The 27729-nt window shown below is 36.8% G+C and overlaps 1 protein-coding gene across 1 annotated transcript; it reads right to left on the reverse strand.

The window, feature by feature from the left end:
- Positions 1-601: 601 nt before the first annotated feature.
- LOC139125192 (cubilin-like) lies at positions 602-27153 on the reverse strand. Its single transcript, XM_070691294.1, has 15 exons — positions 27010-27153; positions 18653-18994; positions 15972-16313; positions 14121-14462; positions 12772-13113; positions 12054-12395; positions 9800-10144; positions 8825-9169; positions 6736-7044; positions 5542-5886; positions 5109-5366; positions 4029-4172; positions 3697-3715; positions 2724-2812; positions 602-2123 (listed from the first exon to the last, which is right to left on the reverse strand). The coding sequence occupies exons 1-15, from the start codon at positions 27074-27076 to the stop codon at positions 2071-2073; spliced, it is 3684 nt and encodes a 1227-aa protein (XP_070547395.1). The 5' UTR covers positions 27077-27153; the 3' UTR covers positions 602-2070.
- Between the last annotated feature and the right edge of the window lie 576 nt (positions 27154-27729).

Genomic DNA, 27729 nt, shown 5'->3' on the forward strand with positions numbered 1-27729 from the left:
GCTCATGAGGAAATAAAACGAAAAAAAACGTAAAAAGATGCGACGATAGTGCATAACACAGTGCTGTACAAAATAGAACTGTAAACAAAATAACTTACGCTATCGCATTCCATTCAGGACTGTATACATATGTCACTGTAAGCTGTCAAAGCTGTGCATTGCTGCACTAAAAGTCAAACAAAAGAACTGTTACTATTCAAAAAAAACTGGCTTAACACTTCTGTGCATTTATATTTACGTGCATTCTTATGTTGTTCTCATATTTTTGAATGTTTTTGTTTGTTGAAGAATAGAAAAAAATAGAAGAAAAAAAACCCGCGTCACCGCATCTTTTTTGCAATATGTCTCGGATGAGAAACAAAAATATTTTTCTTGGCCTAATATTGACGTTGATCGATATTTCGAAAGGATCCACAGAGTCTGTATTGCTATAGGTATTGACTTAACTTTACATCAGCTTGACTTTACTTGTCGACAACGGTACAAGTGATTTGCTGAACAAGATCAAGCGTTGTTCCCATTTGTGTATAGTATTTATACTCATTCATACCCACGTACGGTAACGAAGGAGAGGGTTAGAAAAGACATAACGAAAACATACTTTGGTTCAATTCAGAACTTGTGGTTTATTACAATACACTGTTTAAAATATCTATGTAGAATGCGCATTACTCGTGTATATTTAAAAGCTTCATTAAGGAAAAATCACTATGATGCCAAGTCAGAGATTAAGACCTAACTAACGTTCAGGGAAGACGTACATATATTATTATGTTATAATTGGTAATGTCCCATTATGAAACACTATATGCTCACAATAGTCTTTAAAAATACAAATAGTTTTCTTCATGAAAAACAAAAAATTAGAAGATGTTTTCACTCTGTTTCAAGGACATCCAACTTCAACAATTTCCTTTTAATGCGTTGGAAACTCGCATTTTAGACGGTTTCAATAAAACATATCAGAGTTGAAAAATCATGTAACAAATCGACTTAATACATTGAGATATGACTAGACATTTTGAGTATTCAAATATAACGTGTCTCGAGTGGAGCTTACATATACGGCAATATATAAGTATAATGTCAAAGGTATACATCTTATTAGTATGCAAAAATTAGTTTAATGCTAAACATGTAATATTTGTTACTACACATTGGTTGAAAACGTATGATTGTTAATTGTTCAAGTAAATAATTATCTAAGTATTCATACACGTTCGTCACATATATTATAAGTTAGGAGTCTAAAAATGGCAGCATTCTATGTGTCACGGTCTTGTATTATTTCACAATGCGATGAACTGTAGACACGTGTAGCGAAATAGTGTGATTCTCTGCACAATTCAGGCTTCAAAGTCTCTGGTGCAATTAAAATAGAATGCATGTAGGTGACTCATTAAGGACTCTCACATTTTTACACAACTATATGTATATGGGACCCTGTAAAGCTTATGGAATAAATAAAGTTTACACCAACATAGCTTTGTAAAAATCAGGAATCCCGTGCAGATTAAACTGGCAGGTGTGGCGGTTATTTTGAATTTCAAACATCGGTGAATGCTGGGCAATTTAATGCTTTAGTACTTAAATGTAAAAAGTAATCCTATTCTTGACTTTGATGTTAGAAACTTTGTTTGAGGAAAGTTTGAGCTAAAGTCTTGTCTTTCTTTTTTAGGTGGGTTAACTATGTCGAGATGATGCATTACACGAAAGTGTGTTTTACGATCTAAATGATGACCGCCCCTAAAATGATTATTTACTGTTATAAAAACACCAGAAAGCTATCGGAAGTAGAACGGATAAAGCTTTGTATTGAAGTACACTCTATAATAATAATGCGATGTCTTTCGATAGAGAGATATAGATGCAGCACCATAGTCTGCCTACATCACCATTCTCTGCTATCTTGTTTCCATTACAGTTAGCATCTTAAATTCTTTTTCCATTACAGTTAGCATCATATGAAAACAATAACGTAAAAGCCTACTGACAGTTGATAAAATTTTGCATTTTTTCTCTGCGTAAAAGCTAAGTTTTTACTGCCATTGTTAATCAGATCCATTTGTCTTAATACATCTTCAAATACGTCTCCTCTGCTGGAGTGTAGGACTTTGGTTTGGCTGTGTGGTAATAGGAAAGTTGAAGAAATGTATGATTCATTTTTCATTCGTCCAGCTATCTATTCATCCATCCATCCATTCATTCATTAATCAATCCATCTATTAACCAATACATCCATCAAACCATCGATCAATTTATTCAACTTAGACCTATTCATTCATTCATTCATTCGTTGGTTCTACTGTCCGATCACTCATTCATTCATCAACTCGTAAGCCAGGCCTTCGACCAATCTTTGTTTCCAACAATCTGGTAATGCAATCATTCTTCGTTCATTAATTGATTGATTGATTGATTGATTGATTGATTCATTCATTCATTCACTCATGCGCAGATACATCAATTCTTTTCACCTATTCACTCATTTATATACACAATAAACCTAATGTACATCCCCAATGTATTGATTTTTTTGGATATGTTTATTTTTTCACTTTGTTTCGGTACACTTCCTTTCACTTACTCGTATATCTTCATTACATGCAATTCATTCGCTAAGTTGGGATTGCCTATCGTTATAAGAAGTCTTATCCTTCAGATTATAGCTTTAATTGAGTTGAAAGGCGGCGCGATTATTTTCATATACGTAGGATACTTGCCAGGTTTCTCATATTCACCAAGTGATTCCATAGGAATATCGAGTTCACTGTATATAAATTCTTCAGGCTCAAGATAGCAGTTTTCATCACTGGAAAGAAAAATACATGCATGAATTAATATTAATCGTTGACGTTACCAAAGCATAGTTAATTCTTAAGCTACGGCAAAGTAATTGTCAACGTTTCTGAGACCGCGTCGTCCGCTTGCGGCATATGCTTGATGCCTAATCAATTCGCTAGAAGTTCTGTAGTTTTCTCAAACGATGACGTTTGGAATTACTGACTGTTTATGCAAATGATGTAACCGAAACTTGACGTATTTAGACTTTTGAGTGAATAACAAACACAGAAAGTAAGCACAATAACTTCTGACAACTCAATGATTATTGTCATTCACCATGGCAATGTGGAAATAATTGGAAATGTGTAACAAGAGCTAATGCAAATTTTCAGTTTCCATGAAGTTGTGGAAATCTTAGAGTATAAATGTCACGTGACTGTACTTTGACCTCTTCAACTAGACCAAACTAGCAAGTTAATTCTATTCAACCTCGGAGAATGGTAATCTCTGCGTATAATAGTTGAAACAGAGAAAGACTATCTATTCAAACGGCATTTTCTAAGGCACTGCTATCATACAAACCAGACGTTTATATAGCCGCCAAAAGATATATTTCTGCTATAAGTCCGAGGTATCATTTCCTTACATCCATTTAAGGTGTGTACATGAAAATGCGATTTTTATTATTCCTGTACTAGCCGTTTACCATCAAGTGTTTCACCCATCCTAGTATCATGGTGCGATGCAGAATTTCATTGAAAGGGTCAGTGTTGCTTCTTCAGCATTTCATATTCAGTGAATATTCATTACAATAAGACCTTGCCTGACGTAATTTTAACACTGTAGCGTTATGCACAGATCCCTTGTCCATTCATGACAGCATATTCGGTAAATAGCTGTGTGTAAACTTACCCGATATTCTTTGCATTGTCTGTAGAAATGGAAAGGTTATGAGATAAATTCAGTTGATATCTGTGCCATTATTGTAACCAGTCATAACACACAGCAAATTTCACTTTTGTGGAAGTGAGAGTTGTAATCAAAATCAAAGTATATCATTTCAGATTTCAAAGATTTGTCAACTGTTATTCAGTACGAAAAGATAAATGAAAAAGATAAATATTAAAGATTAAATAAAGATAAATGAAAATTTGAATAAGCAGAACATAAATTACTTCCTGTAATTACTTTGAAATTTCACTCAAAATCCATGAAATCTCCCACAAACCACGAAAGGTGATTACCTATTTTTCCTTCATTACCGGTTGTTGCTTCCTTTCGACGTTTTCGTCGACATTTGCAGATGCATAGTAAAACGATTACAGTCGCGGTGAGACACAAAACAGTCGGTACGGCGATATAGATAATGATCCATGGAAATGAATGATCTGTTTTGTGAGATTAAAATAAAAACATGGTAAGCTTATGTTATATTGATAAAAGAAACTCATCGTCACTACTGAATGCGCACTAAGTCAATCGACTTGCAAATAAACACGTCTCATCGTAACTCGTGATTTGGTTCAATGAAACCTTGAATACATACTGATTTTTCTTAATTGAGGATCAGTCATTCAACGTCTTCAATTCCATTAGTCCTCTCTCTCGATTGTCACAAAGTTTCGAACATAAAATTATTTCTTACCGCTTTGACAGTACTTATTGGCGAAATGGGACACGTGATATAAAACACACATATCTATTACACTAAATATGGTTATTGTTCAGCGTCTCTACAATAACTTACATACCTTAGGAGGTAGGAAACTATGGGTAAACTGCTAAAGGTCTTATTTTTACCACGGGAATGTTAGATTTAAAAGTTTACGTTATTGCCAAACGAGAGAACGAATTTTGATATTTATATTTTCGCAATCAGGCTAAATTCTATGATAAAACCTTTCTTGACACACATTATGCATGCAATTTACCTTGTGACGAAAAAATAGTAGGTATACATTGTAAAATAAGTGTTAAAGAACGGTTGAGTTATCACATACGAATTCCATCGACTAATATACAAGGTCCAGTATAAAAAATAACTAACGGGCAAGCGCAAACGACACACTGTAAAATATGTGACGATTAAAATAGTTTGTATATATATATATATATATATATATATATATATATATATATATATATATATATATATATATATATATATATATATATATATATATGTATATATATATGTGTGTGTGTGTGTGTGTGTGTGTGTGTGTGTGTGTATACATACATACATACATGAGGGAGACAGACAAACAGACAGAGAGAGAGAGTTGCTAGTTTTGTAACATTTTAACTTGTTGGTGTTTACATACGTAATACGTCAACGTATATGGATGACCGAGTTGTATTTTCTTCATTTGTGGCAGTACACGAATACTCTCCAGAATCATCAACAGAGGCAGCAGCAATGGTGTATTGTTTGTCATTGATATTCAAATATTCTCCGTTGTAATACCATTTATAGTCGGGAGGCGGAATTCCAGTCGAATGACAAGTCAGGATCAATCTATCACCCTCTGTGACAGGATCGTTGTCAATGGTTATCTTAGGAACAGTTGGAGGCATTGGGTCTATGAACGAGTAAAGCATAAAACAAGGAATTCAAATAAACCACCGTTGTCACCATTATGTTAAACAAATTATCTTAATACATGTTTTTCCTTTGAAACATTTGAATGGGCAAATTTTAAAGTTTAAGGGTTAATCAATGAATTGAAGTTCTTCAAAAAACAAGATTTGACCAACCTGCTGAATAAGTGATGTTAATTCCTTGACTAGCTTCACTTTGGCCGGTGTAAATCTTTATCCACACTTTGTCTGCCTTTGCTTCAATAAAGTATTGAATATTAGAACTTGCGGTGAATCTGTGCAAACGACTATCAGGATCACTAATGAGCGAGCTGGTACCGATTTCAATGTAAGGTTGATCATGCTCAAGATCAAAGAAGTTGAAAATCAAAAAGATAAGTCGATTATCTGGGATCGATATGTAGAATAAACACCTCAAGTCGTCGCTGTGGGCATTATGAAGATTTGATGGGACGATATGTCCGAAACGTTGATTAATAATTCTTCTTCCACAGTTATGTTCTGTTGAAACAAGAGTATTAGAAAAATGATCAGTGTTTCAATTTGCCTCTCAAGTACAATACTGAAATCATGGACACATGACATTTGTATATCGGCACACTGTACTGGCTCCAAATTGCCAACGGAGCATTCCTTCCATACATTTATGCATGAAAGAAGCGTTGATATTTTGTGAGCATGTACTATCATATACATATATCCACGTGCTGTGTAAAGCTACGGGGGAAACGCCCTAGCACTCCGTGATTTTTCACTTATCACACAGGGCCGTTGCGCCAATTTGATGAACGAATCATGTTCAAGATCTACTCAGAACGCTCATTTGTAGATAACAGTATGTGGGATTCAAAAGTTGTCCAAATGTCAAAATATTTGCTATCGAGGTGAATAATTTCACTCTTGTTAGTAGTTGCGTTGCTATTTTCAACGGTTCAATCCCTGAACAAAGCAAGCACCAGTTTAGAAAAACAATGCCTAATATAGTTTAAGCGCACATTTATCATTCCGGACAGTGTATGATAAAACCTCTACGGTCCAATACAACTTTTGTGAACTCATTTCAAATATTATCATTATTCAACTTGTTGATGATTATTGTCTCTTACTTTCTCTGTGTCTCTGGCTCTGTCCCTCTGTCAGTCCTGTATGTCTGTATGTCTCTCTCCCTTAATATATATACATATATATATATATATATATATATATATATTATATATATATATATATATATATATATATATATATATATATATATACACTGTTAACAGTATATACACACATTATAACCAATCAAAGGCTCTCATTTGATAACTGTCTGTTTGCAAGACCTATGAACAACACGGTCCTCACCGACAGAAAAACTGATGACCAGGCGTTCCGGTGGTGGTCGGTCTATCAGTAATATCATGTTACAGGCTACTTCTATGGATTTTTGATCGTTGTAACGTTTTACTAAGTTTCCGTGTCTCGCTTCACCGCAGCTGATCTCGGCATGACGAGATAATCCAAAATTGAAATCAAGAGAGATACTGAGAGCATCTGGAATACTGATGAAGTACACACAATGTGCCTCTTCGTCATCAACATAATTGGTAGTCTTTCCCTTTTGTCGCAGTTTGCCGGTATGTTGATTTAAGGACCTGCCCCCACATGGAGCACCTGTTGAAAGAAGAACATGAATGTTTTTCGAGCGACGTCAAATATCGGTAAGACACTGGAGAAGTAGAACGAAAAATAAAGTTATTTTTCAGACAAACTAAAAAGACGGACATATGAAATGGAAACATAACAGGAAGGCTCCATTAACTCGCGTGTTTACAATAATTTAATAGTAGTCGTCGGTGTAAGCCCGCTTTCGTAGCTTATATTGTGATTTATATTAAACTCTGGCGAATCTCGAATCACATGGATTGCCTGCTTCTGTGTTACATTGACCCCAGTGTAAGAGTAACCAGGATAGCGATGACTATCAAGAAAAAAATAATAATGTACCCGACCATGATGAAATATCCAAACCGCAACGTGAAAATATATACTATCAACATTATACAATACCTTAGTGTTGCAAAAATAAACTATCAATGTGGGAATTTAGATAAAAAACAAACACTGTAGAATTTTCAAGAAAAACAACATTATTTATTTTAACTGGAAAGGGATTTAGAAAATTAGCCTGAATTGAACACTAAATTATTATCTCTTATCTGACACTTAACAGAAGCTGAGTAAAGCAGAAATGAATAATGATGATTAGAATTGCCCCTGAGGTAATGGATGAAATTAACTTTACCGTGATGAACATTTCTTTTGAACCGTGATGACAATAAGTCTATTATCAAAGATTAAACTTATGTTTTTGGTAATATCACAGAAAAGTCTCCATATCGGCAGTAATTTATTACATCAAATCTATTGACTATTCATGCAATATTTATCATTCAAGGCAAGTAAATCGCCAGGTCAAAGTAAGAAAAGAACAAAGCAGCAACAACAACAAAGAGATTGACAAATCAACAATTAAGTTCGGCAGAGTTTAGCTTCCACCAGGCATTTAGTCAAAGAACCAGAATATAGAGTAAATCCGTTTTTGTATGTCAAAACTAAGAGCCGTGATTAATACCTGGCTAGTTTTGAAGCATTGTCGCGTCTTTTACATATGTTAAAAAAGATGGCTGATTTAATTCTTAATTAAGAGCATTTTTAATTATTCTGACACTCTTTTGATTGATCCCTTGAAATATAATTCATTTGAAATAAAATTGTGACGTGAATATAAAACCGAACGTCTTTGTAACAGCATATAACAGTAACATCACTGAAAACTGACATGGTCCGTGAATATAAATAGAATGTTATACTCGTAGCATCAATTCAAGTTGTCGTGGGTCTCAGTGACCAAGACCCTGCCACAGCTTGGTTTATAAAGTTTGTTAAAGAACACTACAGGCTTAGCATTGTGATACTATGACACCGCTCGATCTAATGTGCGTTTTATCGTAATAAATAGTTTGCGTACCGGTCTGGTGGGGTAAATTAGTTAGTAGAGTGGTTTCTAACAAGCTCAATTAGGCCCTACTTTTTTCAGTGATGTACAACGGCTGGCAACAATTTGATCAAACATTTTCCTACATCCCTCTTTTTTACAGGTTTTATTAAATTTTTCCCGAGGAGATTTGAATTTCTCATTTATTCATTTGCCACACGAAAGAAACAAACCTAATCTATATTATTTCTTAAAGAAAGAAAGTAATAAACTAAGCAGGGGAAGATGCATATTTTGCTGATAAACTTTGCTAAGGGTATCACAGACAATATGTTAAATCTCTCTTTACCGTTGATGCCATTTCTAGTCGTGATTCAATTCATTCGTTAGAGCATAGTAGATTTAAGATACTAGAGGTTCGTCTACCTTTAACTTCTCGTAACCTTTATCTCTTACCTTTGGAAAAAGTCATGTTGAATCTGCTTACGAAGCCGGTAATACGGTAAGTGTGGAATGAAATCCACACTGCATCCGTCGCAACTTCCAATGTTTTTTGTAAAGGTTGGGACGAACTGTTGTATTTGAACAGAACTTTATCGTTAATATAAAGTCCTGTACCAACTTCGATGTAGTCATTTGGGCTTCTCATGTCAAACTCCACGAACTTCAGTTTGATACTGAATGCTTCCCGCATATGTATTATGCTATTACATTTTGCGTCTTTGCACTCGTCACTAGTACAATCCGATGATGAAATGTATCCCTTCTCCACATCTTGATATCGCTTTCCGCAATATGAACCTGTCAAGTGAACAAGCTTGTGAGTTAAATCACGATCTTTGTTTAAATAGCCGTTTGAAACAAAATGTAAAACATCGTTCTAGTACGACTCTGTCCCATTTCTACCTCTGGCTGCGCGTAAACAACACAGCCAGCGGTAGAAATGGGGTAAGGCACCAGATTAACAGATACCGTGGACCCGACGTTGAGGGCAGGCTTCCGAGACACGCCGATATTGCTCAGACGTCCGATGAGCATTTCCTGTTTCGAAAGGTTGATAATAGGTCAACGAGACTAGTGTAAATTCTTCTAAGATCAACCAATTTCAGTTGACAGTGCTGCTAAACTCATTTAATGTTACCCTTCAGGAGACTCCACGATGTCATCCATGTATCATAAAAGCGACCAAATCTAGATTATCATTTTCCATCACAGTTATAATCATTAGCTTCAGATACAAGATGGTGGCCACTCAGGATTAGAAAATTACACCTTTCATCGTCTCATCGTCGTAGTTAGATTCCCTGCCTTCTGACCAATATTCAAGCACGTGCGCACACTACATACAACGAAACACTGGACATATGTGGATATAATTGCGTTTTCGATCTTATATGGTATACAAACAACGAAATCACAATAATTCCTTACCTTCAGAAAAGGCTATCTTGAAGCTACTACTGACGTCAATGCTACTTTCATTATGGAAAGTCACCCAAACCGTATCTGATGCAATCGCCAAGGGTCGAGGTGGAGGAACGGATAACTTGTCGTATCTGAAGAGGATGTTTTCGTGCAAAAGTAGCCCAGTACCGATTTCAACATAGTTATGAGGGCTTCCCATGTCAAAGTCCACGAACACCAATTTAATGGTCAGCGCCCCTGGTATACTTATAACATTATTGCAATGTCCTTTGTGACAATTGTTGCTGGAACAATCCGCAGATGAAAAGTATCCATTTGGGATATTGTAAAATCGTTTCCCGCAATTTGATTCTGTAAAATGAGTAGGTCTTTGTGTTTATCATATTGATGACTATTTAAATACCTATTAAACTATAGTTAGATGGTTTAAATGGCGTGCGTTTATGACCATGTTACACTGTTGGCCTTATGTCGAGGGATAAATTTCAAAACAGCGTCTCTTTCGAGAAGCCCTAGAAGTGAAAATGTTATCAAACCGCGGAGAAGAAAAACGTTTTGTCGAGTGAGTCGGTTTAGATAACCATTCCTAATTAGGAAACCCCTTTAGATATGCAAATTAGCAATTTACTTACATGTCATCTCTTAACATCTTTCACCCTCTATACATCTTTGAGTGGTCAACATGTTTAGTAATTTCGTTCAATTGTGTTCATCTGTAGTCAATATATATATATATATATATATATATATATATATATATATATATATATATATATATATATATGTGTGTGTGTGTATGTATATGTTTTTTCTTCAATCATTATGTGTATAAATAGGATAAAATACTCAAGCCTCACCCATCGAAAATTATATTATATCATGCTACCATGCGCCATTCTGCTGGGACGAAAGCTCATTCCACCGATGCTAAAATACTGTTTTAGCAGTGCTAAAACGGACCCCTAAAATTGCCAAGCCGGTGCATTTGAACGTACCGATCTAAACTTAATCCGAAACAGTCGCTTTGTTTCAAAGACTGATATCCGAATTTCGATACTCAGATAACAGTATAAGTCTGTAACTCACCTCTTGGTGAAAATAAGCCGGGGCGAATGATGAAAGACACCTCTGAAGCAGCCCAATTGTGTTTGATGTACACAAATCATTGCATTAGGGCAACGGCGCACCGTGCACTTTTGCTTGATTCAGCGGGAGTCGAGACACGACACACATCTCTTTAAAATCATGAATATAGCATTCGTTCATACACGAATAAATTGATACTTCTTCACAGTAACGTTATGTTCAGATATTCTTTGCAAAAGTTTGGGCTGTAACATGCGAGGATGTTTTAACGATGTAGACTGAGAAATTCAAAATAACGATGGGATTACTTCTGGTGACTGCGACGAAAGTTGACATCAAATGCAACAAGCAGTGTCAGCGTCTAGCTCTCGCTGAATCGGGCAGCACACTCTGCAAAACCGTATCACAGTCCTGTCACCCCAAGTCTGGATATTTTCGAAGCTGCTTGCTCGTATAATAAAGTCCAAATTATCCATCATTCAAAAATAACATCACTGTACCAAGACTGAATGTTGCGCTGGTCAACGAATCGGTACAAAATGAGACAAAGAGTACGCCAAAACTGCCAGGACTATAGTTATTATGTAAATTTTCGAAAAGCAATGTTACTAATGTTACTAATGTGATTTGAACTCTTCACTCATTTTCTGTGTCTGCAGCAGGTCGCAAGTTAATGGTCGCGTTGCATATGAATAAAATGCAATGCTGGTGAACGTAATGCGTTTGTTATCTTAGGATACTGTGTGCGTCTGTTGTCAACCTGATCCAAACTTATAAAAATGCTCGGCCTCGGGCGCTGAATTTCCGATGTTCGATCTCTCATATGACCGTTTTCTGCATTTTGGGCTTAAAAGTGACGAAAATACCCAAGCAAGACAACAAAGACCCACAAGTTGATATAATTAACAGCAATTACCCTCGTCTCAGTAGGGTATACACTCGATTTGGGTACAATTCCCATCATATACAACTCGCCTATTGGCTCTAGCTATATGTCGCGCATTGTATCAAAATCTCATTTATACCCTCCTGCGGCGGGGGTTATCGCTTAATTATAAAGTCCTCATACAGTAGCTTAGGGGTGATTTAAATAGAAAACGTTAAGGATTTATAGTACTTTCTGTAAAACGATTATAAAAACACATATTTTTATCAATAAAGTTGTAGCCCTTACCCGAGGAATAAGTCATGTTGAAACCACGTTGCTTGACAGATCCGTCGGATGCGAAAACAATCCACACATAATCTGACGCGATTTCGAGTGGAGGTGGCAAGACAGCGTAATGTTTTTTGGATTTGAAGAGAGTATTTTCAAGCAAATCTTGCCCAGTACCGATACCAATGTAACCCAATCCGTCTCTAATGTCATAATCATTGAATGTCAAAGTTATACTCGAGACATCAGGGATACTTATCTCATAACAAGAAAATTGGTCACCGTCATCGTAGTGTGGATAACTTGGGGATACAATGCCATCAGTAGGTGCATTGTAGAAATTACCGCCACATTTCGAATCTGTAAGTGAAATTAAAAAGATCAATCTATTCGTCGGTCGGTAAGTTGGTCAGTCAATCAATCAATTGATCATTCGATCAATCAATTGATTGATCAACCAATCGGTAATTTTGAATTAAGTGATTTAAAATTCACAACATTCATAATTGTATGATAGATTGTATAGTTTCTCAACCCCATTCTACTATACGTATAATACCAAAATAATCATACTCAATCGAGGATCGTTAAAGCTAGCAAAGCCTATAAAGTCATGTTCTCGTATTAGAATCGTCACTTACTAGGAAATAGCAGCTACATTTAAAAGGCTCAAACGGTCCGCGCAAGAGACGTGTAACAAAGCAAACAATTATAATATCATTACATTCAGTATTACCTGAAGAATATTGTATGACGAAACCACGTCCCGCGACACTAGAATCTGAACTGAAAATCAGCCAAACTAAGTCTGATGCAACTTCCAATGGTGGCGGCAGAGGGAAGTAGTCCGCTGTGTAATTAATTAGTGAGTTTTCGTACGAAATTGGTCCTTTGCCGACTTGAACAAAATCCAAAAATGGCTCTACGTCATAGTCGTGAAATTCAAGGGTAATACTTCTTACTCCTGGGATGCTTATAATGTATTGGCACCTTAGGTCGTTAGCGTAGTATTCCGGGTAGTTCGGAGATGTTAAGCGGCCAAAGCTATCATCGTAGAATTCCTTTCCACAATTTTGCCCTGCAGAATAAATCAACATATTTTAAGGTAGATCATCACTGACCACTGATAGGTAACCGAGAGTATACCTCGTTCCCTTCGTATAAAAGGGCAAGCTCTAGTCGAAAAGCGCATATCATTCAAGTACAGTAAAAGTATTCTTTTTCGAGTACGACACTTTTTCTCGAGATCCCTGTTTAAATATTTTACAAAGCTATCAATGATGTTTGTCGTCTTGTAACATGCATGTAGCATTATTCTAATAAAAATACGTATTAATGTTTTTATGGAACTCTGTTTTTGATAATCAATAAGTTAAAATATTCGATTGATTTATTATTGACTAGCAGCCCATAGGTGGAGGAGTTATGTATTGCAGAAAAGGTGCGAGAAGTACCAATGAAAGCCGAGATATGTTATAAAGAATCTATATTGTTTTTACTTTGTGATGCATGATTTACGGCGATGACTAGTCCGTGGACATTGAACTATTCTTTTTTTCACTGTCCAATCTTAGGCAGTGCAATGCAGACGATGTGCCCGTCATCAATTCTTTAGCATATTGATATCATTTAAATGATTACTTTTGTTATTTGCCCTTCACTAGTAGAAAATAGCGAGAAATGCAGTCTTTCTTTCTTACTTTGTTGTGCGAGATTTCGTTTTTTCTCGCAATCAACGCGCGGGCATTTATCTCGCCATGAATCAGCAAAATACAAACTCTAGCAGTCAAACAGCGAGAATTTTTTTTTATTGCTCTCAATCTGCGAGAAAAAAAAATAACAGAAAAGCAAATCAGCACTTTTTGTTTTGCGTGAATATCGTTTCTTGCGTTGTTTGAGAGAATTTTGTTTCTCGCAGATTTGTTGCAAGAATATATTCTTGCCCGCCAATTGCGAAAAAAATAAAACCTCGCAGCAATCTCACAAAAAGCAAGAAAGTAACCAATTTCTCACCATTTTCTCGCAATATTTTGTACCAGTGACTGTTGATTTTATTTCTATACTTATCATCTCAATTCGTTTTACCTGCAGAAAAGGTTAAAGAGAAACCACGTCCTCCGACACTAGAATCTGAGCTGAATATCAGCCACACGAAGTCTGATGCAACTTCCAATGGTGGCGGCACAGGGCTGTAGTCTGCTGTGTAATTAATTAGGGAATTTTCGTGCGAAATTGGTCCTTTGCCTACTTGAACAAAATCAAACATTTTCTCTACGTCATAGTTGATGAATTCAAGTGTGATACTTTGCACTCCTGGAATGTTTATAATGTAATGGCATCTTAGATTGTTACCATAGTAAGTCGGATAATTCGGAGACGTAAAATGACCAGAGTTGGTACCGTAAAATGTTTCATCACAATTTGACCCTGCAGAAAAAAGACGAAATTATAAGATATATTATTAGCATCCAAAACGAGAGGTTACTTGAAGTGTACAAAGCCAAATTCTTACAAAAAAGCATATTCAGAACAACAACTCCTCAACGCCGGAATTAATTAAACAGCATTATTTTGAGTTTGACAGAGTTGTTATTAAGAAGTTTTGGTATTCACAACTTTACATTTTTTATCGATGATGTTGTCTTCTTACAATGTGTATTTAGCCTTATTGTCATAAGACTAGGTACATAGAGGCATAATGTTAAACACTGTATTTTAAATCGCTGCTATTCCAATCTTCATTTACGTACCCTCTTTTGCATCCAGTAGCTTCTTGCCAAAGGATAAACTATGGTACTACGTTGCATGTAGTTGCTGGTCCATCGAATGCTTTAAAATTTAAGTTTGAAATCTCACAATGGTATGCAATTCAAACAAATGAAAGCCGAGCGCATGTGAAAGTATTCCTGGTTTTCATATTTTTTTGACTTTCACAGCATACTAAGGTAAGTTAATCCTTTGGTGTTTGTACCCAGCAAAAAGTCAAAAAGTAAGAAAATTGTCTATTATTTATAAAAACTACAATTTTTTTTTTATTTTTGGCCTAATTATTGGAATTATTAATTTCCTTTAAAAAATATGCATTACGGGAAAGCTCCATTAACTTAGCAATACCCTACTTCCCTACTTAGTTATCAGAGGATCAATTTCACAGACCTGCCTTTCCTAAAATGGCACCAGCTGGATAGGATAACATAAGAATAGGACATTCAAACCTTGGGGGATTAAAATTCTTCTGTTTGTTACCCGAGTTGGTCAGGCAAGGACCCGGGTTTCAGGTACCATGCAAGTTAATGCAGTTTTTCCCTAATGGCCTCAATCTTGACGAGTTGAGTCACGTGACAAGATTTGATATTTCTCGCTTAAATTCACGTCTTTATTAATTTTAATATTCCGGCCTATACCCATATAATTTTCTTGATTTTTTCTGCTCGTTTGGAAACAACATATATCACATTCTTTGAAAAATACATGACACTAATGATAAATATATGTAATTCTATCTGGTATTTAAAACATTCATGTTAAACGTCATAAATATTGTATTCTTATTGTTTGTGAGGAAACATTATTTAAAATTCAATAATTTTGCGTCTGCCAGTGATTTCAACACGAGTTTCATTCCCATTTTACATTAATTGGTCATAATATTTTAAACATTTTGATGCTTTAGAGGTACGAGTTTTCGATTATTTGCAATATACAGTTTAGGCGGGAAAATTTTGGTCACGTGACTTGGCGTAGGTATCATATTATCAAAAATTTCACTTTGATCAACCGCGAAACATATTTTGGGCAATATTCAAGATTTTCTGACCACGTCGGATTTCAAACTGATTTAAAATGTAAGTAAATCCTTGCCCATGCATTAACAAATCTGAGTATTCATAACTATTTTTTTTTTCGTTGAAGTAGCATGTCTTTAATTTGTCTTACCTGCAGAAAAAGTCAAGTAGAAACCACGTTTCGCGATACTGAAGTCTGATCTGAAAACCAGCCAAACGAAATCTGATGCAACTTCCAATGGAGGCGGCAAATGGATGTAGTCTGTTGTGTAATTAATAAGGGTATTTTCGTGCGAAATCGGTCCTTTGCCGACTTGAACAAAATCAAACAATGATTCTACGTCATAGTCGAGGAATGTAACTCTGATACTGTGTGCTTCTGGGATGCTTATAATGTAATGGCATGTTAGATTGTTACCATAGTTACTAGGGTAATTCGGAGATGTAAAATGACCAGAGTTAATTCCGTAGAAATTCTCACCACAGTGAGGCCCTGGAGAATAAAGAGAAAGATAATAAATAATTAATTACTATATTATAGGTCATTAAATCCAGAAATCATTCATGATTTCACATACAATTTGTGGTCGACTTATAGGGCGAAAATTGAATTAAATAGGCTACACAATTGTTACGATAATAACATTGTTGTGAATAAGCAACCTTGCAATTTACTACTAAATGTTATATATGGCTATTTTGTCTCCTAGCAACAGGTGTAATCACCAGAAAAGCATATGCACGAAATCATTTGTGTTCAAACTAGTTTATCTTTGGTTGTACGCTTCTCCACATTATGGAACCGTCAATATTTTCGACCTTGGGGTCAGAGGAATTTCATAGGAAATTCTGAAATTTAGAGTAACCTCCCCTCTGCTAAGTCAGACATTTTGACTGAAACCCCCCACGTAGAAAAGTTAAATACCAACTCATGTATTTGTCAAATTTACAAAAAATAGACCTTTCATATCTTGATGTACCCGGCTAGATTATTATCGATTATCTCATGACGGTTGAAAAAGGTGAAAGCAACAAAATGAAATTTAAGTTAACCAGAAAATACAGATACAAAAGCTCACGCTGTAACCAGTATCCTATAATACAGTGTTGTTTTATTTTGATGGGTATCGTAACAGGGTTTTCACTGGGATGTCTGACTGGGCAGCATTAGAAAGTACAGGGGGAACACACGAGAGACTGAGTGGGAAAGTGTCAGAAGGGGCTGTCCCCTATCTTGGATCCTGTGAAAATTTTGAGAAACTGATGTGTGCAATGGTGCAGTCTGGTGCAATCTGAATGGCGTTTTAATTTGTTATTTACTAAACAATATTGTTCGAAGATTCCAAGGGGGGGGGGGAGCAAAACAGGGGGTCCCCTTCCGTATCAACACTTTTAAGAAACTGAGACGTCTTTCAATTTATTTTGCACTCGGTAAAATTGTTTGAAAATTACATGAACACTTATTTTCATTACATTTTCTTTTGCTTGATCAGTGTTTGATTCACGATATTCAACAACCAAACAATGACAACAGATTAAAAAAAAGTTCTCAGTTTGCCAGAGATTGAAGATCATAGAATATGCAGGAACGAAAAATGTGACCTCCCTGTGTATTTCTCCAGCTGTAAGCTTGTAATGAATAGCCAGAATACGGTATCGTTAAATATAATAAAATTTGTTATTGAACTGAAGTCAATGAAAATATATATTGCTGTGTTAATAAAGTATAAATTATCAACAGTTCAGTTTTGTCCTGGATCCTGTGAAAAATTTGAGAAACTGATGTGTGCAATGATATAGTCTGGTGCACCTGAGGTGTTTTCAATTTGTCTTTTACTGGTAAAACTGTTAGAGCTTCCAAAGGGGAAAGCCAGAGAGGGGGTGCCCCCTCTCGCATCGAAAATTGTCAGAAATGAAGTGAGCAATTGTGCAATCTGAGAGGTGTTTCAATATATTTCGCACCAAAAAATTGAGCAATCCCCGTCTTCCTTTCTTCATTTTCAGCAACTCCTTTGACGTTTCCAATATTGTGAGTGACCCCTCACTTTCCTCCGACCCCCCCCCCCAACAGGCCGTAAATAATGACGGCTCCCTAAGGTATACTCATCGTATCAGATAATTTCATTCACTTTGATAGAACAGTAAACGCACAGGGCTCAAGCAACAAATGAAATTATTTGCTAATTAAGGTTTTAGTCTTTCAATAACGTTTTATGTACCAGAAAACGTTAAACAACACGACTCCCGACATAATTTAATAGCCGATATGTGTAGCCGCATTCCCTTATTTAACTTGAAATATGACATATTTTCCTGTTTTTCGCTAAACTGGTAACGAGACCATTAATAACAATGTTGCTTTCCAAGTCACCTACCAAACCATTTTAAAGGGGTGATCAAGATGGCCAGAACAACCAATTTTAACCAATTAGGTTCAAGAATCTGGGAAAAGGTGGAAAAAGCATGCGATAGATATAATGACCAGACAATCATTAAGAACATTACGACTAAGAGAGGTGTAACTGGTCCAACCTGTTCTGTTTCTGTGTTGGTAAAAGTTGGAATAAGCGTGGATAAAAATCCCCGGAAATCGAAAGATCTTATGTAGAATTTAATTTCCCTTTTTGTCTCAGTGATTCATTATTTTCGGCGATGACTATACCACTTATATCCAAGTTTTCCTTTTGTACAAAGTGACCGATGTAAGGCATTGCAGAATGCTCCCGTCACCAATAATTCATCTTGTAACCTCAAATTATGATACTACTAAATTGAAAATACATAAAAGTGACTATATTTTTCCGTCGTCAAGGCATTCAAAAGTCTTCTCACCTTGATAAAAGGCTACATCAAAGCCACGTCCCCCGTAACTTGAATCTGAGGTGAGAGTCAACCAAACCAAATCTGAAGCAATTTCCATTGAAGGCCTGACAGAGAAGTGTTCAGCTGTGTAATTAATAATGGCGTTTTCTCGCAAAATTTCTCCGGTTCCAATTTGAACGAAATCATGGAACGCCTCTACGTCAAAGTCAATGAATGCAAGGACGATATTCCTCACTCTCGGAATGTTTATACTGTAATGGCATCTTCGATTGTCGCCATAGTAGTCGGGATAATTCGGTGTTGTAAAATGACCAAAGGCAATATTGTAAAAGTTCTCTTCACATTTTGAGCCTGCAGAGTGAACGAAGAGATTATAAGATATCACACTTATAACGGTGACGAGAGAGAGAGAGAGAGAGAGAGAGAGAGAGAGAGAGAGAGAGAGAGAGAGAGAGAGAGAGAGAGAGAGAGAGAGAGACTCTCCTGGCTTTAAATAGTAAGATAACTTTGCCAGAAACATTGAGGTGGCTGCGAGATTGACAATGTTGATATTGAAATACTTTGTATATACCACCAAATGGTCGTTACCAGTGTTTTTATCTCCTTACATGCAGACTCATACACATGAAAGGAGAGTCATAAACGTGTCATTATAACTGCGTTATTTAATCGGTATTAGTGCACAGTACCTACAGTACCGATTACAGTGACGGATATTCGTTAACAAAGAGATGTATAAAATTATACGTCTCTTTGTTTACGAATACCCGTCACTGTAATCGGTACTGTGGGTACTGTGCACAGAATTCCTTGGCGCCTGTGTATACAGGCATGTATACTTCGTAGCCTGACATCTACGTAATTGACAGGCGGGTCTAAGTCGGTGTAATGCTTTTTTGTGGAGATTAAGGCCTTACTGACCTTTGGCCCACAAACTGACCCAACCGGTAACTCATTCTATTTAAAACGGCCGGCATGTCTTAAGTCATACCTGGGCATAGTTTATTCCATCATGCTAAGTGATTGATCCTGATATATTTTTAATACTATGGCGACACCTTACTTTCAAATTAGATAAATACTTTTTGCACAGTCAAAGTTTTGTTAATTTTTGAGTATTAGAGACTTTGGCATTTGTAGGAGGTAAGAGTAGAATACAAAGTGGGGGGTTCTGGCACACACCCCTCTCTAAACCTCAATTTCACTCATGATGCTCACAATACGCAACAACGCAACTCGCCAAAAATGAGGATTCTGGGGCTATAGTGAGAACAACCCTCTCTCTTGAGCCCATTTGGTTACAGGATCAAACTGTTTGCAAAAACTAAAATTTATATAGGGACCCCCTCAATGCATGACCGCAGATACCACGGAAGCATCCGGGTAGTGCTGCAGCTCGTCCCGCCACAGAAGCTAGACAGCACAGTCATACTCGGCTTTGGGAAACAAAATGCCTAACTAAAGTCCTGGAGGACACATGCTTGGGCTTCCAGCAAGAAGGCCAACAGAAAAAGAGTCACTAACTCAGCTGGCTGTCATCAAGTGAGGAAACCCTGATGCGCCATGAGGTGGGCAAGAGTGAGGCCTTCCACAACTGAGAAGGGAAAGAGCTCCACTTGAAGCCGATCTGTATCCTAGAAACCCCTCGCCCTCTGCTATATCCTGGAAACCCCTAGCATTGTGAGGCCCTGCACATAGATTACATGTGTATTGAGCCACATCTGGCTAAGCCTCACGCTGTAAATCTAGTCGATAATGGGTACCATTCTCTTTTTAATCAACTGCAAAAATGTATCCAGAGCGCCAGAACCCCTACCGCCATCGAGCCCGTGGTGCTGGTCCTTCTCTCACATCACAGTCCCGAATGTCCCTTCAATGTCGTGGTCCCTCTCGCAACACTGGCTTGGCTTCTTCAAGAAGAGGCTCAGCAGAATTATTTTTTTAATCAGCACACTTAACAACAACATACTGTAGTTGCAGCTTGACCTGGCCCCATTTGATGTCAGAGAGAAAACTTCGGTGGTGTCTCCTTGCCTGTGTCTATGTATGGAGGCAGAACACTTTGAATTCGTTAGGGACTGGACACAAATTACAGGGGGGTGGGCCGGTGTTTTTTGGGGGTGGGTCGCCATTTTTCGCGCAAGCATTTTTGAAGGGTCATAAAATTTTGTGCAAGCCTATGGGGGAGGGTCACCTTTTTTCATGCATCAAAGCTGAAATTGCATATCCACGTTATGGAATACTGAAAAAGAAAAAATACCTCCTGGCACTTTCATTTTCTGCCATTACCATTTTCGGCGCGCCCTTCGGGCGCAAATTTCAGGTATAATAAACAATGTATTGATGATCCAAGCAGCCACATTGATTTAAGTTGTCATGATTTCTACTTATTCAACACTATTGTGCATAACTGTCCCCTATAATGACTCTTTCAATAACAATTTGGGAGATTACTTATTTGACATCATTCTCCCATTGACAATACATTGGGTATAGGTTGGTGTCAAACGTTCATGTCGCTGTATGTACATTTTTTAATTTTTTGAGGACATTGACAGAATACAAACTGTTCAGAATAGTGCATAGTGTCATCAATAACAAATGGAAGCTTCAGGTCGAACACCTTTTGAATAACAATTTAGGATCAGATAACCTATGAGTTATTTGTAGTTTCCTAATAGCCTACAATGTATTGTGAATCAACATTTTGATGAAATTCCAAAATCAAATTTCTTGCACAACCATTGACTTGAAACCACTCTAGTCTAATCATGAATATTAATACTAATAATTAGGTGTACATAAATGCACAGGTTACCAAGTTTTGTATTGGAAAAAAATTATTCATAGTTTCATCATAGACTGCCATTTATAGTGAATCGACATGTAAGTGATATGCCAAAATCAAATTTCTTGCACAACCATTGACTTGAAACCACTCTAGTCTAATCATGAACATTAGTACCAATAATTGAGTGTACATAAATGCACAGATTTACCTATTTTTGTATTGGAAAAAAATTATTCATACGGTTTCACCATAGACTGCCATGTATAGTGAATCAACATTTCGGTGAAATTCCAAAATCAAATTTCTTGCACACACATGGACTTGTAACCACTCTAGTCTAATCAAGAACATAAATATCAATAATAAAGCATACATAAATACACAGATTTGCCAAGTTTTGTATTTAAAAAATAATATTCATAGTTTCTTCATAGACTACAATGTATAATGGATCCACATTTCATGCGAATTTCCAAAAACAAAGTTATTGTACACAGATGCACGTGTTACCAACCTCTTCTAATCAAGCACAATTATGTCAATTATTCAGGGTCATATATACACAAATAGTGCATATTTTTAATTCTGAAAATTTTTTTTACAGTTTTGTCATAGACTCCCATGTATAGTGGATCAACATTTTATGCGAAATTCCAAAAACAAAGTTATTGTACACAGATGCACATTGTACCACCCCTTCTAATCAAGCACAATTATGTCAATTATTCATGGTCCATATATGCACAAATAGTGCAAATTTTTAATTCTGAAAATTTTTTGACAGTTTTGTCATAGACTCCCATGTATAGTTTTGTCATGGACTCCCATGTATAGTGGATCAACATTTTGAGAGAAATTCCAAAATCAAATATCTTGTTCACATGTGCACTTGTAAACAACCCATGCTAATCAAGTATATCTATATCAGTTATTAAACATCTGTATATGAACAGATATAGCTAGTTTTATACTGGAAAATACACGTTCGTAGTTTTCTTATAGTCGACTACATGTATAGTGAATCAACATTATCGATAAAACCTAAAAATTACATTTTTTGTACAGGCATGCACTTTTTACCTGCCACTTCAAGCAAAGTACATTTACATGAATTATCACACACATATGATTTGATATTTTTGGACAACGCGTTATATCGGCCACATTTTGCCTTCCTTTCGGGAGGGCGACTTAAAAAGTATAGCAAGTCAGAAGGGGGTCTTTAACACATTGCGGGTTTTTTTGGGGGGTATTGAGTAACAGGGGAGGGTCACTTATTTTCATGCACGGATAAGGGGGAGGGTCACTAATTTTTGTGCATGAACTTTTGAAGGGTCACTATTTTTTACGCAGCGGTTTTTCGAAAAACACCGCCCCCCCTGTAATTTATGTCCAGTCCCTTAGGTCAGCTGCAGCAACAACTGGCGCAATGTACGGGGGTAATCTCTTTTTTCAGAGACCTGTCCCAAGATCAAATCCTATGTAAGAGTGGCTTGAACCAAGAGGGTTGGGCAATGAGTTGTGGTAGTTTACGAGCACTTTCGGTAACAAAAGAGGGACAGCAGGTAGGACAAGTTCAGAATCACTTCTGTTTGTTTTGTTGGTTAATCTTGATGATATCATCCCCTGCCCAGAGCGGATGCTGAAATAGCTTTGGAAGGACTCCATAGGAACATGCCTCTTGTGGAAGAGTTTGGTCCACATGCTTATCGAGGAGTCAAGTTTCTCAGCTAATATCAATTTATAGGGAACTTGCGTCTGTGAAGAAAACAGAATAAGCATCATATGTTTTGCTTTTCGTGCAATCCAGAGATTCAAGGCTAAAGTATGGCTCATGAGCCTTTATTGTCGCGCCTTCAGGGACAAGGACATCCCGGTTTCATGCTTGTGCCAGGTTTCCAAGCACCACTGGCCACAAGGCCATCATACCCCAGACTCTTCTTGATAGACAAGGTTGAAGGCCCTCCCATGGGCCGCGAAGAGATGGCAGGTATGTTCGAATATCCTGCAGCTTAAACAAATTATCATTGTCATTATATATCAAAACATGAGGCACCTTTAGCGGGAGTTTAGGTGTTACATCCTCCACTGTGGTACCCTGAAGCTATAGTGGCTTTGTTGGGATATCGTGCAGCACAAAGTGCTGAGCTGTGCTGCTGAAGCTGAAGGCGAACTAGGTTGAGTCTGCAGCCACCTGCCTAGTTCTGACCGAGTCAGCAAGTCAAACAGATCTCTGCCAAAACAGTCTTATGTCTATGCTGCTGGGCAGCGGTCAGAGCAAGAACAAATAACATATTAAATGACAAAGTCTTTGCTGTTGTTTTTATCTATGTCTTCAGTGGTATTCCCTTGCTATATCTATAATGTCCTCAAGTTCGATGTTAAAGGGTGACACCGCCACACCAAGCCCGTTGTTGCTTCCGATGTTATATATATATATATATATATATATATATATATATATATATATATATATATATATATATATATATATATATATAATATATATATATATATATATATATATATATAAATCATATAAATTAGCAAAATGTGGTCATTATAAGTAGGGGAAACTGGAGTGGCCTACTTTGAGCCCATCATCGATATAACGGGGTTCACAGGCATATGGCTGTGGAGCTGCATGCTGTACAACTCTTTGTACAATGTGTCAGATGGGAACAACACTATTCGCTATCGCATTTCAACTTGGCAATCGAAAGAAATGGTGTGACCTGGCATCTACGACATCTTCACCCTAACCAAGGGCATTGGGCTGCCAGACAAGATCACCTATCAAAAAATAAAGCAAACAGTCAAAGTCTATGTAGATGTAGCCAGAGATTGGAACGTCGGCTGTATCACCAACAAGAGCTTGCAACCGTACTTATTTTCAAAAAGATGATTTTTGACAAAAGCAGAGAAAGCCACAGGAGGGTGGATTTTGTACATGTTGAGGAGTATGTTGTCCACTATTACGCGTGTCGATAGGGCAAACAATTATGCAGTGAGGCCAACCTCCACTGCAGGGTTGTAGGCAGATGCTTGCACCTCCCCGATAGATTATCTGCAAATCCTCCCCTGAAGGACACCAAAAATTTCTGCGAAAAAAAGTGGTCTATGACATCACTGCTGTTTCCTCGCAAGGTCCCTCTGCTCTCGATGCAGAAGCACCATAAGCACATTTTTGTACCCCTACCTTCCAGAAAGGGATATCTTATCTGTACCCCCTTCCAACAGACATAACACGGCTTCGTGCACTAATTCCTTTTGATCTAAAAGTTTTGAATTCCACAGTACTTTCCCATGCACTTGCGACTGCAGAGCTCCGTCCAGCTCAGCTTGAGCCACTAGCATGTGTTCTTTGGAATTTGCAAGTTTACTTTATGCATTATACACATTATCTCCTATATCTAAAAGGATTTTCCATGTTGGGTCTCATTTGGAAGTCGATGAGCCCAGCTGGGTGAAATGGGATTTTGAACCTCCATTTCATTTTAGGTGAAAGTCGAGTATTTTGGCGAGTTGCGTGGTTGTGTACGGCCTCCTGAGTATAATGGAGGCTTATAATGGGGTGTGCACAGAACTCCCAGTTTGCATACTACTGATAAGGGGTTGTAAGAATAAACTCTTGCTTCTCTCTCATACTGAAACTGGCTACGACATCATTTTTACGCAATACAGTCGGCAGTAAAATCTCTCAAAAGAGCAATTAATTCATAACATAAAAATTGAATTGATCTCAATACAATAAGTCACAAAAGATTGTCGGCACTTTTTGATTCTAATATCAATAATTTTTTAAGATGGACATTTATTCTTAGCTACTAGGCAGTCCTATTGAAATCAAATTCCCCATAAAAGGGATATGGAAATCCCACTTTCCATATTTTTTGAAAGTGCTACTATACTGAGGAATGTATTTTCAAATGTTCATGAAATGAAGTTATTTTTAACATAAGAATGAATTTGCAGTACTACACCTAATTTCCAAGGCTGAAATCAGCTACTTTCTTTCTTCGTCTTGTCTGTGTCTGCCTCTCTCCCTCCCTCCCGACAGACAAACATACAGTTATATACGCATGTGTGCCTCTGTGTTTGTCTGTAGGTTTCTCTCTCTTTATCAAGCTTTCACACAGTACAATTTGAAGCAGTCGATTACACTGAGCAACATCACACGTTTCTCCTGTGCATATCTCTACCAACAACGGAATCGAAACCCATTATCAATGGAAACTCGCATGCTACCATTCAGACACCAGATTAAATTGCAGTTGAAAAGCAAAATCGGAAGTCACGTTAACTTGATAATCATCAACTTTGTCCTGTCTTAGTAGCAAAATTTTTCCATGTGAAAGATATACCAATGGTCCGTATATCTTATGCCTGTCACCTCGTTCAACACTGCATATCAGAGATAAGATTCTGGTTTCGATCAAAACTATTGCACCTAGTAAATACTACACTCATATGCATCCAAATGGCATTTCTAAAAATAACAAATGTTCCAATTTTTATGTTTAAAAGCAAGGCTGTGATACTTTCTTTTCAAATATTCCACCCAATAACATATGAAAGAATTTCTGATTTCAATATGTCACACTCAAGCACTGTATCTCTGCTCTTCAAACGGTTAAACACTTTGCAAATGTAATGCCGGGGCTAAAATCATCTTTGACTTTGTATTCATGGTACCATATTGCAGAATTAGTGTCATTTGATTCATTGAATACAAAAATGATGTACTCATCGAATCATGCTTAAAACAAGCTATCTATGTAATATCTTCATGTCTATTTAATAGCAACATTATCCAATGAAACCGAAATCATGGTTTGATGAAGTTATTTATTGGTTATGACTTAGTTGGAAAGTTGGCTGGCAAAATGGAAATATAAGTATTTGTTATCAACAAAGTAAGTGAAAGGTCCACGTCGACGTTTAGACCTTAAGAAATGACAGAGATTAAAGATTAAGTTAAACGTTGGTATTTAATTTTTCCTCAGAAACGTTCTTGGTTGTGCTGTCAGAAAGAAAATTTTATGCTGTGTGCTACTACAAAATGCCCCTTAAGTAAAAAATATTCCCGTTCTCTGTTTCAAGGGAACTTGTTCACGTTTAGGTATAACTGAATGACGTTACATCCATATCATCAATGACTGAAATACTTATCTGAGTCATTAAAGCTAAAATATAGACGAACTCACCATTGCATTTTTTCTCTCAGAAATATCGATTTTCCTTGCCCTATATTTTACACATAATATCGGGTATAATTGCCAATTGATAGTAGCGTGTGCAAATTAAAGCGTACTCAATTCCACTTTCTGGGGTAATATGTAGTACTAATGTTTCCATCCAGCTCACTTGGTTAGCACAGCTTATTTTACCTTGGTGATCACGAATCAACCACAAGATCCGCACCTACAAACTATTTTTGTCGATCTATGTAGAAAGCTTCGTTCAAACACAAAACCTGGCTTTTCATCTCTCATGGCTGACTGTTTCATGAAAAGTCTGTCCGAATCTCTATGGGAAAATTATTGCCTTTAGCAGAAAATGGTCTTATACTTACTCGATTGTTGTGATATCACATATGTCTTCGAGGCGATCAAGAAAAACAGCAGAATGATTTTGTCCATCGCCAACAATGTTTTTTTTTTCTTGGAGAACCATAAAGATATGGTGATTCAACTGACTGACATTTCAAAGGGAAGTTACAATTTGAAAATTCACGCAGCTTAAATACATGCGTATCATGAATATTAATTACTTAAGGCGGACTAATCTAGGGACTTGCGTCTGTAAATAACACTGCATGTTTGCATGTAATGTACTTAGAAGAACATGCTGTGCAAAGTGTTGGTTGTAATTAAAATTTATTACACATGGCGAAATGCCATCGTTAGTAACCGGGTGAAAGTTATCAAGAGCCAAGAGGAAAGAAATGTGCACTCTTTGTTAATGAAAAACAGATGTCTACATTAGGGGAGATTACAAAAGATGATTAATTAAATATTATTCCCTAATATTTTTCTTGGTTCCGCGAAGGAAACTACGGTTGACGTATGAGTCGAAGACGAGAATTGACACAGTCATTACGTCGCTCATACTTTCCGAATCAAACGAAGAAAAATATAAGGGAATAATACACTAATCGCTATACACAAGTCCAGATCCATTTGTGCAAAATGAAAGTGGTTTTCCACAGCAATTCCGAGTTTAAACTTCTAAACTACGCGGCGCGTTGTTAATCATTTCTAGTCGTCAGTCGCATGAGCGAGGAACATGGCGC

Source organism: Ptychodera flava (genome assembly GCF_041260155.1).
Source record: "Ptychodera flava strain L36383 chromosome 3 unlocalized genomic scaffold, AS_Pfla_20210202 Scaffold_25__1_contigs__length_14229661_pilon, whole genome shotgun sequence".
In the NCBI taxonomy this organism is placed as follows: Eukaryota; Metazoa; Hemichordata; class Enteropneusta; family Ptychoderidae; genus Ptychodera; species Ptychodera flava.

What these genes read in the sequence shown, in the direction of transcription:
- LOC139125192 (XM_070691294.1), bottom strand. Translation starts at nt 27,076, where the DNA reads ATGGACAAAATCATTCTGCTGTTTTTCTTGATCGCCTCGAAGACATAT. An exon ending in TGTGATATCACAACAATCGA is followed by an intron (nt 18,995 to 27,009) that starts GTAAGTATAAGA and finishes TTCACTCTGCAG; the next exon opens with GCTCAAAATGTGAAGAGAAC. An exon ending in TAACATCACTTATTCAGCAG is followed by an intron (nt 5,367 to 5,541) that starts GTTGGTCAAATC and finishes ACTCGTTCATAG; the next exon opens with ACCCAATGCCTCCAACTGTT.